Genomic DNA, 17,841 nt, shown 5'->3' on the forward strand with positions numbered 1-17,841 from the left:
GCAGCCTCCCACACCAATCTACAAGCTGGACAGATATTGGTTGCTTGTTCCTTAATGTACATGAATATGAATAGTTTAACCACAGTAGGTCACATGTCACACCCATCATACAGAGATTTAGTAACATGTGCAGTTTGTCTTTTGAGTTATTGGGAAAGTAAAAGTTTATTTCCACAGCTGTGCTGTGTGTGTACCAATCACAATGCAGTAAACCTTCTATTTGATCTAAGCAGCTATTAAAAAGTAGGTGGATGTCATGTTCTTCTAAACCAGCAGAGGAGTTCATAATTGTTTAAAAAAATTTGATTTTGATCAAAGACTTGCTTGCTCAGGGATAAAACACACATGCAGACACACACACAGAGTGCTTGTCACATTAATAGTGAGCATGTACTACAGGTATACTGTGAGTAATGAAGCTATTGACATCTCTTTGATCACAAGGATTGCCTCTCTCTTAGGAGTACATGCCAGTGGATTAAGACGCCTGTCTGGTAGTCTACGGTTTCTGCACACCAATTAGAAGAAGCGAATGTCTCAACAGTGTCTCAACTGCACAACACTGTTGTGTTTATGATACAGGCTTTAGGGCTCCTGTACCATATCATTTTAGATTTATATTTGCTTTTGTACTGTGGCATTTCTTCTGTTAACTGTTGATTTTTCTAATGGTGTCTGGATGATTGCATCAGCCGCCTGCAATGGACCAGAATAAAACCCCAAAACAAACTTGAATGTAATTAGCGGTTTTTGTTGCAGTCATTGCAGCAGTTTGCAAACCACGAGGTCTGCTTTTTGTCTAAAAACAATGGGCCGATGAAGGTGAAGAAGACAAGCACATGTTACATTCTTGAGGTTCCTGTAAATGATTGTGTCCATAGTGTGTTTACTGGGGCCTGTTAAAAAGTGCAATAGACTGAATTTTTGTATGAATAGAGTTATAAACTCTTTAACTGAAAGCAGAAGATGCTCAAAAAAGTTTTCTTCTTTTCATGTTGCTTTTTCACAGGCGGTCAGAGGAGGAAGTGGATATGGACAAGGTGACGGCTGCCATGGTACTGACAAGTCTTTCCACCAGCCCGCTGGTTAGGAGCCCACCTGTGAGAGTCAGTGGTAAGTGTCATTAGTGCTAAATAACCAAACTGAAAATGCTTTAAACTTGAAAGATTTAATGGCTGCTGTTATTTTTATGTCTCATTTGCTTTTCTCTAAAATATAGCAGAGGTTTCATGAAAAGTTTCATGAAAAGAAGTCGCTCAGCCTGAGTCAGTAATTTGTGTGTTTTCCTGTACACTGATTTTCATTCCCTCACAGCTGTTATCTTGTGAATGCATGTGGAAGCTTAAGGTTGATAAATTACTGCCACCTGCTGTGCTGTAGGATCATCTCATCAATGAGCTGTGGAAATCCAAAGAAAAGCACAATGAGTCTGGATCTCTGCCACTCAGCAAAGTGGCGGAAGTCCAAAATGCCCCATAACTGCAATCTCGTGAAACCATTTAGCTGGTCTTTGCAACCAGCCTGCTGTCCTTTCAGCTGGGCAGACATGCAGCCAACCACCAGGCGCATGGTATGACTGCCATACATCATCCACAGATGCACAAACTGGATTTTAAATACCAACTGTACACTTGTTATCTACATGTAATCATGTAGTTTGAGCTCACACAGTGCTCAGATATCTTAATATCTCTCAAATGAACCAATAGTCTTATCATTGGCACTTCATTTAACCATTGAATTTGCTTTTCTGTGCAAAAAGTGAGAATGCTCAGAACCTGTGCTGCTGCTGAGCTACTTTCTCTTTTATGTTAAATGTTCTGCCGAAGGAAAGAAAAAAGTCTGTGAAGAGAGGCACCACACTGGGAAGCAGCTTCACTAAACTAAACTGGGTCTCTCACGGTCCCTCTGTCTGTCTCTCTCTCTCTCTCACACACACACACACACACACACACACACACACACACACACACACACACACACACACTCTGCAAAGTTTTCCCCTGCCTCTATCATCACTGAGTGCAAAGCCTTTTGTGTCTGATATTCAAAAGAAACTCTTCTTTGATTCAAAAAAACACAAGACCTTGGAAAAGTCTCCGTGGAATCACAACAGGAGCGTAACCTTTATTTTCTTGTGTCATAGTCAGACTGCTGCTGGGAGAATCTTTTTTTGTGAAGTGCTAATGCAGCTGTCTGCGCCTAATTGAATGTCTTGATCTCTGATTGTGTTTATAGCATCTACTATGAATAAGGAAATTAGAAGTACTGTTAGATAAACTCTCATACTCTTCCTTTCCACACTCTCCATTTTTCTCACTCTCCCTACCACCACTCTCAGTCTCCTGTTTCTCTGTCTCTTCAGAGGGTCTAAGTGGCTCATGGAAGGACAACGGCTCGGCCGGACCCTTCACCCCATCGAGCAACAGCTCCTCGGGGGGCTACTGGAGCTGGTCTGCTCCGAGTGACCAGTCCAACCCCTCCACACCATCCCCACCGCTCTCTGCAGACAGCTTCAAGCCCTTCCGTGTACCCAGCCTGGGAGGCGTGGGTCCTGGCCCTGCAGGACCCGAAGATCCTGTTCTGGATGAGCAGGATGGCAGCAGCCTGCTCTTTGATGAGCCCATCCCTCGCAAGCGCAAGGTGAATATTGTTAGCTGGGTAAAAAGCTAGGACGGCCAAGCTCTAATTAAGCAGGTTTGAAAAAGTGGACCTATTATGATCATTTACAACTCCGTTTAATCTTCGACCCTATTAGAGAGGCTTTAGATTATTCACTCTTCAAAATAATCCTTATTTATCTTTTACTGGACCTCAATCCAGCCCCTTTGTTCACCCATTGTCTGACAAATTGATTTAGCTGAGGGTGGTCTTTTTAAGGCACATTTCTTTTGATTGGTTGCCACTTGTAAGCAGATGGTTTGAAGAGCAGGCAGGTGAGGTTGCTGAGGTGACCATATTAGGTATGTCCCTAGTCAATGACATCCTACAGATCCAAGAGTAGGAAATAAACACCTGAAATGAAAAGTTTATAACAGTCTGCAGCCTGAGCTCACTCAGTGATTACTTGTGTATGTGCTGACCTCGTTATTTGAAATCTTTAAAGTGAGCGTCACCATTAATGGTCATGCTCACAAATGCATATATATAGAAAATAAGGAAAAATGTAAAATACCCCTTTATGGTTTGAGTAGCTTTTAAAAATGATAAACTCAGTTATGTTTACCAGTTACCACTTTGGACTGTTTTCCAGCACCATTTTCTAAGCCAATCAAGTGAGTGCTAATGATATTATCATGGTGGTGTGGTGGTTAGCACTGCTCCCTCACAGCTAGAAGGACGTCTAGAAGGTCTGGGTTCGAATCCACCTTGGCCTGGAGTTTGCGTGCTCTCCCCGTGTGTGGGTTTCCAGGTACTTCAGTTTCCTCCCACAGCGAAAGACATGCAGTTACTGGGGTTAGGTTAATTGGTCACTCTAAATTGCCCATAGGTGTGAATGGTTGTCTCTCTCTCTGTGTAAGCCCTGCAACAGGCTGGCGACCTGTACACGGTGTACCCTGCCTCACCCTATGACAGCTGGGATAGGCTGTCATAGGGTGAGGACCCCCCCCCCCCCCCCCCCCCCAAACCCTGAAAAGGATAAGCGGAAGAGAATGGATGGATGGATGGATATTATCATGATAGCTGTAGAAATGTATTAAAAAAGAAGACCGTAATGATTTCAGATTCAGCTTTATGCTCAAGATAAAGAGAGGGTAACTTTAACTGTAGAACAGCACACAGAAAGAACGCTTAATATATAATAATAAGCAGCCAAATTACCTGATAAACATCTGCAATCAGTACAATGTCAAAAGAAATGAAATTATTGCCAATCAGTGAGTTACCAGCACAGATTATTTACAATATAATCATGTTACCTTGATGTCAATTTTTTAATTTTAAACATCAGTGCTGATCTGTCGCAACACTTTACTAATTTATCATCACAGGTTTAAGGGAAGAAAATATGTTTGCTGTCATAACCTTGTGTTTCCCAGATGGCTTCATACCAGTCATGACTGTAATATAAGAGTTTCTTTTGTTACAGTGTGCTGCTGTCAGATTCACGCATTAAATGGGTTTTTAAAAGGAAACAGCAGCATTGATCCTGATAACGGGGAGATCTGGCAGCAAGAAAAAGGGTCAGGAACTTGTCTTTGAGATCCCGCCACATGTACACGAGCTGGTTGATTCTCTTCTGCAATATTGACCTGCGAGGTTATGGATGTAATTTAGTTTCTGACTGATAGGCAGAGACGAAAATTAGACAGGAAAGGACACAAAGCCTTTTGCTCCAGTCTCGAGTTTCGTGTCATGCGTTCTCGACACACACCTTCTTTCACACTAATCATTTCACCTTGTCTCATCACTACACGCTACTGACAGCTCATCACATCTACACCACACTGTCACTCATTATTTTGTCCGATGTATATTGCATTACTCTCTGTCTGCCTTCATCTTGGGGCTCTCTCCTCATCGGTGCTCCAGTGTGCCAGTTTGCTGACTGTATCATCTATCTACCCCTCCTTTCATTCTTTCCTCTCCTGCTCTCGCCTGTTTTCTCCCCTCTCTTCCGTTTTCGCTGCTCGACTGTGTCCTCCCCAGACATTTGTCCTTAATAATTACTTCCTCAGCCTTCACGTGTAGCTCCCCTCAAAAACAGTAATGATTTTAATACCTGCTACAGCAAACAGAAAAGATTCTGCCGGCCTCATGTCTCCTCTTTAAAAAAAAAAAAAAAAAAATCGATAGGCTCTTTAGTGAGCTCCATGTTGGCGCAGTGTACTCTGATAATTGGGAACATCACAAAGAAGGGCGTGGAGGGAGAGAGGGAGAGAGAGAGAGAGAGAGAGAAAGAGGGAAAAACAGGAAGAGAAATGAAGGTTGTGGATGAAAAATTAAAGAGTGACTAACAGGAATTACATGAAAAAGGAAGAGAGAATGGAACATGGATGAAGGCATAAACAGTGTCCCTAAAAGCCTGGATAATGTTAGCTTAACAAGCCACGCTCACACAATCCATATGTGCAGATGCCAGGGTTTCTCATGAACTTATCTACATGCTACTCGCGTGCTCTTGTTTTTTTTTCTCTTGGCACCACCGCAGCATTTGAAGCTCCCCATTTAATTAACTGTGAAATGTTGCTTTAAAGGGGTGCACACACTCACCAGCACACAAAACAGGCTTTTGTTACGCAAAGACAAAACAATGCACGGGGGGGGACACGTGATTGTTTGGTGTGTGTTTGTGTGTGTTTCTAAAAGAGAGAAAAAAATTAAAAATAAAGCATCTTGTCAAAATTAAATCAGCCTCGGCAACAATAATTTGATAGACGGGCCTATAATACTGTTTATAATAGCTTGGAGTGAGAGTGCAGCAGGGCAGAGAGAAAGTTCACAGGGCTCTTCATTCCATGAAAACAATGCACGGTCTCTCTGGGAAGCCAGTGGTTTAATTACATTAGGCAGATAAGAGATACAGGAACATCACCGGCATTGTGTCCAGGGTAGCTCCATAGAAAGATGCTCCATTAAAGCTGCATGTCTAATTATTTTTCAGTTTTATTTATAAAATGCCAAATCACAACAGACCTCAGCACACTTCAAATTGTAAAGGTAAGACCTTACAATAAAATAATATTATAAGCTGATCACTCTATAGTAAAAATGAAGGAGCATGCAGTGTGTAAGTTGTTTAAATTCTGTATTCAGCAGTATGCATGGAATATTCACATTTTAACAGGTATGAGAGTGTTTTAGATGAATCGCTGGTTCTACCTCATCACATCAGACGTGCTCACTAAACAGGGAATTAGAGAGGCAGTGCAGCAGTATGGATGTGTAACTGACAAATCTGCTGCAACCGTGTGATGTGATCATGTCAGTATGGACCAAAATCTCTGAGGATTGTTTCCAGCACCTTGTTGAATCTATGCCATTAAAAATTAAGGCAGCTTTGAAGGCAAAGAGGAGGGCAAGGTGTGTCTAATGAAGTGGCCAATGCTGGATAGTTGTTATTCTGGACAGAAACACCAGATGCATCATATTTTTGTGTAATCTTTATTTGAACACGTGTGTAATGAAGATAAAGGTTTTCTGTGATAGTGGCAGATATTAAAAGGCATCCTTCACGTTCTTGTTTATGATTACTTGTTATGTACCCTGCAGTTGTTACACGTGACTCTTTGAAGTTGGCATCAGAGCATCAGTGAAACACTGATGTGCTGTGTGTCTCCTGCAGAACTCCATGAAGGTGATGTTCAAGTGCCTGTGGAAGAATTGTGGCAAGGTGCTGAGTACTGCCGCCGGCATTCAGAGACACATCCGCACCATCCACCTGGGGTAAGACACAGAGCCACTGCATACATACCTAAGATAAAGTCCCCTCAAAGCCTCTGGAACAGCTCTTCAGCTGCACTCCTGCTTCAGTGTCAAAACAGCAGGTTAATGATTTATTGGTTATCAGCATAGTAACATATCCTGCTTTGCTTGTATAGGAGGAGGCGGTGAGTGAAGAGAATGACTGAGGCGGAGAACAATGATGCTGGATAGATCGCTAACCTGACCTTTAGGTGGAGATTTACATTAATGTCGTGCCTCTGCACTTGTCTCCTAGTCGTAACTGTGACTCAGACTGCAGCGACGGTGAGGAGGACTTCTACTACACGGAGATTAAGCTCAACACAGACTCGGTGGCCGACGGCCTGAGCAGCCTGTCCCCAGCTTCGCCCTCTGTCCTGTCTCCCCCTCCCCCTCCCCCGTCTCCCCTTCCCTCGGTCAGCCAGCTGCCAGACTCCCACAAACCGATGCAGTCCTCTGACATCAAGGAGCCCCACGCCGGTGGCACCACGCCGCTCAGCCGCTCTGCACCCAGCGCTCTCTACCTCATCCACACGGACCATGCCTACCAGGTGATGAAGATTGATGCACTCGGGATGCACGCCACAACAGGCTCAGACCAAACATGTACAGTTTCTCACACATTACCATCAAGGTCCTCTTTATGCTGATAATGTGTCACAATGTTCATAAACAAACTAAAGATCTCACAGTGACTTGTGGTCCCTCGCTCCCTTTAGCAGCTGTGCTAACAGTTGTGGTGTATCAACACACAGCAGCAGCTCTGAATATTTAATTCAAAGTTGAAAAATGATACAATTAATCTATTTTAACTTCAGTTCTCAGATTATTGTATGAAAAACAACTGCCAGTGTTGGTGTCGTTAGTGTTTCATTAATATCTGTGCATCTAATATTAATGTAGAGCTGCATGGTTTATCAGAAACATAAGTATTAATGTTGGACCTAGTCTGGCTTTAATGAATTAAACCTTGTCTCCTGTCACTGAGATTGTAGCAAATGGGGGAAACACACTTGAGTTTTATTTAACAAAAAAAAAAAAATGTAATAGAAAGTCAAAGCTAAAAAAAAAAAAAAAACGTCTGCAGAATAAACTTGGTGTCAAAAAAGAAGGGATCCACAAGAATATCAGGAAGAGGTGGATTTTGTAGATCCTACTGGGCAACTGATTCTTCAAAAGTCCCACCTTCAGCCAATCAGGATTCTGCAGTACACACAGAGACGTAAAAGAAGAGCGTAGCTTCCAGGTAAGAAACATGAAGCCAATGGGAAAGTCTTATGCCTGCTTTCTTTCTATAATGACCAGCTCTGGTTCCCGTAGAGTCTAAGTCTACAGGAAAATGGCCCTCACCTCTGTTGGTTGTGATGTCATTTAACACTTTTCTCATTAGTTTATGGTCTTGATCGCTCTTATTGAATACATCATGAAGTTAGCTTTATAAATGATGGCTCTGATTAGAGGCAAAGAAGAGATTAAAGCAGGGTACGGTTTAGGGCGGGCCTTCCTTCATTGACATGTTGATGTGTAAGCGGACACTTGGTTTCTCAGTCAGAGCCACCACTTGCTCAACATATCCCGTTTCAAAGCAGCAAAAATGTTCATCTTGAGGCTTCATGTGACCATCACCAACCAGTGGCCCACGTCATGACACAGAAAAGCTCAGCAACTGCCAAAGTAAAAGTAAAAAATAATGCTATTTTGACCTTTGACCTCTGCCTTCAGGCCACGGCTCCAGTGTCTATCCCGTCCAGCAGCAGTAACTCGGCCAGTTCGGCGTCCACCAGCTTCACTCCCACCAACAGCTCCAGTTTCAGCATCTCCTGGCAGTCACCACCCGTCACTTTCACCGGGACCACGGTGAGAAATCCTGGCTGCACACGCAAGGCTGAGCTTTCCTAGTCACACGTCTTTTATTTCTTTTATTCACAATCACTCCTCTGCCCTCACTCTTCAGGTGTCTCCCAGTAAGAGCCAAGGATTTGGTGAACAGCGTTCCCAGACCATCGCAGTGCTTTCATCCCCTCCCAGAGCCACCACTGCCCTCAGGTACTGGACCCTCACTGCTCACAGAGTCTGTCTTATGATTGGTTGTTGGCTTCAGTTAAAGAATGAACATCTTCAGAAAGATCCACTTCATTAAGGAACCATGCTGTTTTGGATTATGTGATCTAAGCTGATCACTGTTGGACAGCATGGATTGTCACTGGTGGTGACAATCCATGCTGAAATTCTTATCTGTTTAGCTGCATAGAAAGCCTCTGTTTCTGTGGAAAGCACTGGGGCAAGTTAAAATGACATGTTTGCTTTTGTGACATTTATGAAAGCTTTCATACCTCTCTGTTCTGCTCTCCTAATATTCACGTGCACCTCAGAAATTGAGAAAAAGGTTACAATTTCCCATTAGTTATTTAAGAAGGTGAAAATGTAATATATTCTAGACTCATTACACAGAAACCACAATGCTTGGAGCAGTTCTCTGTTTTGTGGCCTGCAGCTAAAAAAAAAACTAGCTCATATTATTAGAATATTTGATTTTGAGTTTGAGTAAATTGCTATGCACACAGTATAAATTCTGTGTATCTCTAGTTCAGTACACAGAGTCACAATTATGGGGAAGACAGTCTTCCAGATGACACCTACAGCCTCCACAAGGAGGGTGAGCCATGGAAGGTCATTGCTGAAAAGTGGCTGCTTGCAGAGTGCTGTGTCGAGTTATGTTCATGGAAAGTTGACTGGAAGGAAAAAGTTTGATAGGAAGTTGATTCAAAAACTTGGGAGAGCTTCACGAGGAGTGGACTGAGGCTGGTGTCGGTGCATCAAGATGCATAGATGTCTTCAGGAAAGGAGCTACAGCTGTTGCATTCCTAATATCAAACTACTCCTGAATCAGAGACCTCAGAAGTGGGAAAAGGAGAAAAAGGACTGAACTGTAAATTTTACATTTGATTTGGAAGTCCTGGAGTCTGGAGGAAGAGGCACAGAAGGTGTTTGAAGTACACTGTGAAGTTTCCGCAGTCTGCGATGAGCTGGCGTGCCATGTCATCTGCTGGTGCCGGTCTTGGTTGGTCAACCGTGTTTTATCAAGTCCAAAGTCAACACAGCGTCCACCAGGAGGTTTTAGAGCGCTTCACGCTTCCATCTGCTAACAAGCTTTACGGAGATACTGATTTCCTGTTCCAAGACTTAGTACCTGCCCACAGTACCAAAACTACTACCAATTATTTTGATTACTGTGGTATTACTGTGCTTGACTGGCCAGCCAACTCACCTAACCTGAACCCTGCAGAGGGAACTATGGGGTATTGTCAGGAGGAAGATGAGAAAGAGCCGAGCCAAAAATACAGACGAGCTGAGACAGCAGTGCCACGCCGCACTGATGCAGTAATTCATGGTAATGGAGCCCCAGCTAAGCACTGAGTGTATAAATAAACATAAGAAGTGAGATGTTTCTGTGTTTTAATTCTTCTTTTGATCGATCTTAAGAAATATCCTAACAATCTGAGATATTGGATTTCTGATTTTCATGAGCTATAAGTCATGATCATCAACATTATTACATGGAAGGCTTCAAATATTTCACTTTACTAGTAATTAATATAGAATATATAAAAGCTTTATTTATATATATATATATATATATATATATATATATATATATATATATATATATATATATATATATATATATATATATATATTTTTTTTTTTTTTTTTTTTTTTTTTTTTTTTTTTTTTGAATGCACACATAGAACTTCATCTCCACACATGTGGAACAGGTTTAGATAGATCTGTGTTTATGTTGACCTCTAACACATGTTGTTGTAATCTACCTCCCCACATGGTTGGGGTTTAAAGTGTTCTTGTGGTTTTGCTTATGTTCTGTCAAATTTATACTATTACAGTGAGCCGAAAACCCAGACTCAGATTGCTCTTAATGCTCGGTTTAAAACAGTTTTTCCTACTCTTTACTATGTGTGACGTCGTAGCGTGGAGATATGGTCATACAGTAGCTCCTCGCTCCCGCTGTTTAAATGTTGTACTTACGAGGGGCAGCCAATGAGAAAAAAAGCTGTCTTCCAGGGAGGCTGATCTTAAAGGGAGAGGAGCTAAACAGGTTGTTGTTGCAGTGGGTAAACTGAGGGGTCTGCACAAAGACCCAGTGGAAGATAAATAAGAGACCAGGAATAAAAACATGGAGCTGGAAATGAGCATAAAAGGTCCTCATTAAGTTTTACTGTTTGCTGCTGTTGCTCAATATATCATTAATATATAACAGCTACATGTGTTGTTGGTCTTCATCTCTCCTCCAGTCGGAAGGTACGTGGTGAGGGGAAGAAGTGCCGTAAGGTGTACGGGATGGAGAACCGCGACATGTGGTGCACCGCGTGCCGCTGGAAGAAGGCCTGTCAGAGATTCACTGACTGATCGTCCCTAACAGCCCGCCACAAAAACAGGCACTGCAGTTTTCCACCAGAAAAAAGGGGAATGGGCATCATTTTGCATGCATTCGGTTTTCTTCAGCTCAACATCGCAACTGTCCATCAAGCTCCGGCTCTGCCCCCGTTCTTGCCCCCAGCTCCACCCCTTCAGCTCCACTGAACCATTCCAGCTGCGGAAGAAACTGAAGGACGGCAGAGTCACCTTTTACGTCGCCGTCCGGGATTCACAGTATGGCCTCGCCATTCCCCTTCTTTCCCAGTTTTTGGGGAAACCCCAGTGCAGCTAAACAGTGTAAAGAAAAACATAGATCTAAAGATTTCTGCAGTTTTTTTAAAGTTGGGTTCAGTGTTGCATCTTTCTATGTTTTGTACAGCTCTGGTTTTTAAATGAAAGTCTTGTCAAGAAGGGGTCGAGAAAAAGGCCAAAAGATTTTTGTGTGTGTGTGTGTGTTTTCTCAAAAGATTAAAGAAAAAAGAACTTCAATTTTTTTTTATCCAAAAGAAGAATGGGACTCTTTGTTCAAGTGTTTGAAGAACATTATGAAAAAGCATAGAGGTAAAGCTCGCGGTTTTTTTGTTCTTCCTTCGACTTGTTCATCTCTTTGTTTCAATTCTGGACTTTGAGGTGATCTTTTATCACCAACATCACAGCCTCTCCTGGTCCCTCACGCCTCCCGGACAGCCCCGAGGGAAATGTATCCACGGCAGAGCCGGGAGGGGCTCGTTGGCAGGTAGAAAGAAGGAAGAAGAGAGACACACAAGGTGAATGATCAATGCAAAAAATAACAACAAAAAAAAAAAGATACAACTTCCAGTCAGGGAAAGCAGATGGACCATACGAGTGATTTACACAGCAGCACTCACACCAACACAGCTTTTCTCACACAATCAAAGCAGATTATGTCAACTTGTATCCAGTTGGTTCATTGTTTCTTTGCGTTATCAGGGATGTGATTCTGAAGAGAGCAAAAACCAGCAGCTTAAACTGTATGCAGCACTATCTCAACAGCTTCTATCTTTCATTACACATGACAACTTTGCAACCAAAAACTCCTTTATCCTGTTATTCATGTTTTTGGTTTTTGTTAAGGTGCCATGTTTAGTGTTGTTGATGTCATTTCTTTTCTTTTTTTTTTTATTATTATTATTATTATTATTTGGTGAAACCAAGACTGTTTACCTACCTGCTAAACAAAGTGTGTTAAAGACCTTCCTAAAAGCACTGGAAGTCAGCAGCATGTGACGCCATTAAAAGATCTTTCAACGAAATCGCCCTCCTCCTCCTCCGTCACCAACTTTTACTCCGACAAATTAAGTTTGTGTTTACATCCACCACAAAGGCGCCCCCTGATGACCTGTTATCCAAAGGGGGAGGGCTGAATACCAAAAGTGAGATACTTTTTGCACTGTATTTGTGTAACAGAGTATATGGTGCCTTTGTGGTCCGTTTTTAGATAGCTCCAAATGTTTCCACTATGTCCTCTCCTTTCCCAGTTTAACTGTGTGCTATAGAAACAGTAATACTATTTTGAACCACCCACATGTAGCTGCTCCCACTTAAATTCCTTGCACCAAGCTTTTGGTTTTTGGGTGGGGAGAGCATTTGTGGAGGGAAGTTGTGGCACTTAATTAGGTGACTCCTTTATTGTTTAACATAATTCACTAGGCAAGCAATGCTTCTTCTGTAGGAGTCTTTGTGATTGTCTGATGAGGTGAAAGGAGGTTAAAATGGTGCGTTTACCTGATCTATCATTTGAATTTCAGCCTCCCTTTTTTTTTTTTTTTTTTTTGCCTCAAAAGCAGTAAACAGAATTATGAGGCCCAATCGTTTACAAATGTGGACCAACTCTTTTCTTACTTGAGGCTTCCGATCACAGCGTTCTGCAAACCTCGTCCTTTTTTGGGAGGATTTCTGTTAAACGCACTCACACACGCACAGACACACACACAAACAAGCTGCATCATTCTACAACAGTTATTCAAAACCAACACCAGCTAATAAACTCACATGCTCGTCCATTTTAAGCACCTGAAAGTAATAGCGTCCTTTTATGTTTGCTCAGCTGTTTATGATTTGTTTCTGTATATGTCTGTATATATATATATATATATATATATATATATGCCACTGTAAAGTCACTCAAAAAGATCATTGTGGTCCTTCTGGGCCATTACAGTGGGATTTCAGTAATGAGGTATTTAGAACTGAAAAGCCTGATTTGCCCGATTAAGAAAAAAGACAAATCTATATCCATAAAGAAACACTTGTGGGGGAAAAAAAACATTAACTTTGATTTTACGTTTTATATATATAATTTTTTTTTCATGTTCTGCTGAAGGAGATCTTATGTGGCGTAATTGTCTTTATAAACTAAGCTCGTTAGGCACTTTTCACTGAGTGTGACCCTCACGTTCCCGCCTGGAGCTCCTTCACGTTAACGCTCTCCACTGCTGGCGCTGGGTCGAGAACCGCAGTTGATTAAAACTCCCCCCGCCACGCGGGCCCGCCTGCAATTAGTTTGATTGACAACTCGGTGTTTTTGCGCCCATGCGTACGCTCGCTGGCTCTTGTGAGTGAACTCTGAAGGAGCCCCAGGCGAAGCGTGTGTGGGCTGCTGCTGAAGCACAGTGCCCCTCCACTCCCCTGAAGCATCTTTGTCGATCCTCCAGAGGAGTTGAACTTCTTTATCTAATGGCCTGTGGCGTTTCACTGTCTCGTCCACTCCTGAGATGCCCTCACTGGGGTTTAAGCATGTTTTAGTTGAGGCTGAATGTGGTTTCTCCATCTCTTCATGTTTGTGTCTGGACTGTTTTCCTCCACTGATGTTTAAAAAAAAAAAAAAAAAATATATATATATATATATATATATATATATATATATATATATATATATATATATATCTGGCAGCCAATCAGATTAAGTCAGGGTTCTGTCCAGAAGCAAGTCCCTTCAGTACTTCAGATCAGTCAGAGGACGGGATAATTACAGTGGCAGCATTTTCCAGGCAGCTAATTTTTCTCTCTGGGCTGTTGTGTCGATCACACGGCTGACAATAAGATTTGGCCAAAATAAGCTCATCTCATGCCCTCGCCTAGAGTTGATCTAAAATTACCTCAAAAGTGTATTTGCTGCCATTTTTCTCAAACCTATCCATCTCCTCTTGGCTCTTTGAGAAGATCAGTGGGACTTGTTTGTGGACTGTGGCCTGTCTTTGCAGGCTGTACCTTCTGGTGCTGCAGAAGCACCAGAGGGGGGAGAAACAGAGGTGCTAAACACTCACGCAGTGCTGTTTCTCCCATGTGTCTTCTGAACATATTAACTCAATTTTAACATTGTTATGCCTCCAGTGTCCTGACATTAGTGCCCCCCACCCCCCTGAAAAAAAAGAAAAAAAGAAACCCTCTGTAATCTCTTTCTCCTGCTTCATGGTTGTTGTTTTTTTATGCTTTTATTTTGGTAAGTTGTACTGATTGCTGTTTCCTAGTCTCTGCGGCTCAGCCCTGAGAATAGATGCAAAACACCGGCAGAATATTAAATCAGGTTATTTCACATTAAATCCAAACTCTCATGTTCATGCTTGGAAGTGTTTTCTATACCAACAAAGAGCTTCAGAAAATCAGTTAATAAAATAAGCTCAAATCACAGTCCATTTACTTGCTGCTCCTTGAGCTTTCAGTCTTCAGCAGCAGATTCACTGAACTGCAGATGTTTAAACTGAACATGATTCTTTCAGAGTTTTGAACTATGCAGACTCAGAGGCTCAAGTATGAGCTTCAGAATATTCTCAAAGAACCGCAGTTCAAAATCTTCCCCATGCAGGTGGGCTCATTTCACAATAATGTTATTGGAGTTTGATTACTGGTTCGTTAATAAGAACCACAGCTGGTGAATGTAGGGCTAATGGAAGCTACATCACATCATCTGGGTAGCTCATTCTGTAGTAACACATTGTGATCACTGCAGTTTCTTAGTAAAGTAGCTTAAAATGTGAATTATGCTTAAAGTGGACCTATTATGCTCATATGAGCAAATGTACAAGTGACCAGAAACTCGGGCTTCAGACATTTTTTTTTTCTACTCTTAGCTCTGTGTGATGCCAGTGAGAGTGGACATCCCAAATATGGCCATATGTGAGGACAGAAGCCCCACCCACCCGCTGTTCTAATCTTCTCCTCGTGAGGGGCAGCCAATCAGCGGACAGTTGGCTAAAAATGAGGGTGGCGTGTGTCTTAAACGGCTTGTTTAAGGCACAGGCTGAACTCAGGGGCTGTACTAAGGTCTGTTATATGAATAAGGATTATTTTTAACGGTGAATCATGCAGAGCTGCTCTAGCAGAATCCAAGAATGAAAGCATGGAGCTGGAAATTAGCATAATAGGTCCCCTTTTGCTTTTTACCAATGCTGATGAAGACCATGTGATGTCTTTAAAAGCTCTGTGTGGAGTGAGTAAATGGGCAGTTTTTCTTATGGATGTCAAGCATGACAAAATTTGACAAAAATGTACAGACACATTATTTAAAAAAAAAAACTGATACTGCAGCATCTTGGAGCTCTAAAGGATTAAATGCTTGGAGATGTTTGCAGAGATACTGAATGATTTACTCCCTTTCAGACCAAACTAGCATACAAAAAAAAAAAAAACATGATGTTCATCATTTTACCCCCAAATTGACAAGTTAATGATGTGAAGCATGCCATATGGCAGCATCTTCCTGATCAGATCATCTAACATGCTCATTCATATTAAACTAATCTCTCAGCCCTGAAACCTGACTCGGGGGGTGGGGGGTGGCTAAACACTTACTCAGAAATGGACTGCCATTATAAACATGTGTTCAGACAGCAGAATTAAAACAGTGGCATCAAAGGCCCACAATAGGCGGTCTTGTTCCTCGAGAGAGCGATATGAATACTTATCAGTGGTCTTTTTTTTTTTTTTTTTTTTTTGGTCACATGGAGCGGCAACGGCTGGTCTGGCTTTTGTTCTCTTGTGTTTACGCCGCTGCTGCCTATTAAAGGGCTGAGCTGTGATTTATGGGCTGAATAAAACAAGACAGCATTATTCTACTTGCGGACGATATAAAAATCAACTCTTATGAGCTATTAGGGATTTTTTGTGTGTATGTCTGTGTGTGTGTGTGTGTGTGTGTGTGTGTGTGTGTGTTGCACTTTGGGCTGTCACAGTTCCTGACCAGTCCAGTGATGACTTTAACAGCAGTTCACGTGTTGACAGTTTTATAAGGATCCCTCGTTTGTGCACCTGATCCTTAGCAAGATCAATATTTCATACGTGACAATGCTTGTTTTTGTGACAAGAGGCTGACACTTAATATACCTTGTATCATCCAACTATAGGTCAATATATGCTACAGTATATATGGCTACAGTACAGTATATCTAAGCTACAGTATCAGTGTGTATCAGTATATTGATGTGATATCCCTAACTTTAATAAGATCAAAATTCCTACTTCTTTCTGTTTTTATTGAAAGTGGCGGGCTGTGCCTTTAGTCAGAAGCCCCGCCCCCTTCAGTTCTCCTCAGCTCTCTGGCTGCAGACAGGCCACCCGCTCACATCTAGCAGGCAATAAAGTGTGTGAGCCCATGCTGCTGTTATCTGCCCCAGTGTCCTGTGGTTTGTTCTGCCAGGCTAACAGCAGGTGGCGCTCTACACAGCATTGCCTTGCCTAAGTAGAGACTGAGTAACAAGTGTGTTTGCAGCATTAGATCCTTCCAACTTTGCAACAGGTTTTTATGGCTACTATGCTAACTGGCAGGTTTTTGAGTCTTTGCCCCTTTCAGCTGCCAGTGCGGCAGCAGGGCAGCGTCGTTGTTGTCGTCATCGTTATTGTCAATTTAAAAAAAAAAAAAAAAAAAGGGTTGGGGCCCTCTTCTTGAGTCAGTCCTTCATTCATTCAGGAATGTGAATAAGGAGGAGGGTGGAAGGAAGGGTGAAACGGCTCTGGCAAACGCTCTGAAGTCCTGAGTGTGTTTCCAGAAACTGCTTCCCTCCCTCTCCCTCATTTATGGTTACCTTTGGAGGAGTCTTGAATGTGCCTTGATGAGCGTAGAGTTTCTAGATTGGACCTCAGCCGTCACAGCTTTGTGCGTAGAAACTCTGGAGGAATGTTACTGGTGCTGGCATGTCTGAGTTCTCCTGTGAGTTGTGTTCTGAGGCCTCTTTGGCCCCTTCTTGGTTCCAGGAAGATGTTGCAAGATATCTAAGAGTGACTTTTCTACTCTTTGCTGTAAACTATTTTTTTGATCCAAACCTATGATACTGTGTGTTCAGTGTTTCTTTCTTCCTTTTTTTTTTTGTCTTTTCCTTCTCTTTGCTTTCCCAAACATGAATCCTCTCTCCCCTTTGTGTAAGGGCTTGTAGATAAATATATGTTGACGTGAAGAATCGCTGTCGTGGTGCAATCTAGATATGTTTGGGAAATCAAGGAAGCCTCGTTTCAGCAAACAGCATGTGAAACAGTCGGTGAGATGATCCATTTTTAGCGTGGAGCTGCTAAGTGGTTTCCACAGGAACCTCAACAGGCATCGCTTGCATTCGGCATGAAGGTGGGTGAATGTTTGAACAGGCAGAGAGAAGAAACTCACTCTCATCAGCCGGAATTCTATTATTGGATTTTAATCATTCGGAATGTTAATTAGCCAAAATAGTCGAGATGGCGTTCATTCTTTCAGGGTATTTGTGCCGCAGCTCCTTCAGTTTGAACTTGAATATGCAACAGAGAGCGCAGACCTCGGCCTCTCTCCAAACTGGATCACCTCATTGGCTGTTTTTTTTTATCTGATTACAATCATGTAGACCTCAAGAACTCAATGACTGTCGCACTGGATTTTTACACTCCTTTTTCAAACATTATATATATACTGCTCTGGTCTAACTGTATTTTTAATACTGCATGTGCATGCAAATAAGGAAATTATGGAAAACATGACTTTATATAAATGTGCTCTACTTGTGCTGTGGCGTCCAGGATGGG

At 42.2% G+C, this 17,841-nt stretch overlaps 1 protein-coding gene across 1 annotated transcript in view; it reads left to right on the forward strand.

Moving 5' to 3' along the window:
- Nucleotides 1-12,881, forward strand: part of znf704 (zinc finger protein 704) — a 56,834-nt gene extending 43,953 nt beyond the window's left edge. Inside the window, exons 3-9 of the mRNA XM_030740353.1 lie at nucleotides 1,010-1,113; nucleotides 2,366-2,643; nucleotides 6,287-6,387; nucleotides 6,662-6,956; nucleotides 8,128-8,262; nucleotides 8,360-8,451; nucleotides 10,716-12,881. Of these exons, the coding sequence (XP_030596213.1) occupies nucleotides 1,010-1,113; nucleotides 2,366-2,643; nucleotides 6,287-6,387; nucleotides 6,662-6,956; nucleotides 8,128-8,262; nucleotides 8,360-8,451; nucleotides 10,716-10,830 (1,120 nt within the window). The 3' untranslated portion in view covers nucleotides 10,831-12,881. The remainder of the gene's footprint in view (nucleotides 1-1,009; nucleotides 1,114-2,365; nucleotides 2,644-6,286; nucleotides 6,388-6,661; nucleotides 6,957-8,127; nucleotides 8,263-8,359; nucleotides 8,452-10,715) is intronic.
- Nucleotides 12,882-17,841: the final 4,960 nt, after the last annotated feature.

This window comes from Archocentrus centrarchus, chromosome 11 (genome assembly GCF_007364275.1).
Source record: "Archocentrus centrarchus isolate MPI-CPG fArcCen1 chromosome 11, fArcCen1, whole genome shotgun sequence".
In the NCBI taxonomy this organism is placed as follows: domain Eukaryota; kingdom Metazoa; phylum Chordata; class Actinopteri; order Cichliformes; family Cichlidae; genus Archocentrus; species Archocentrus centrarchus.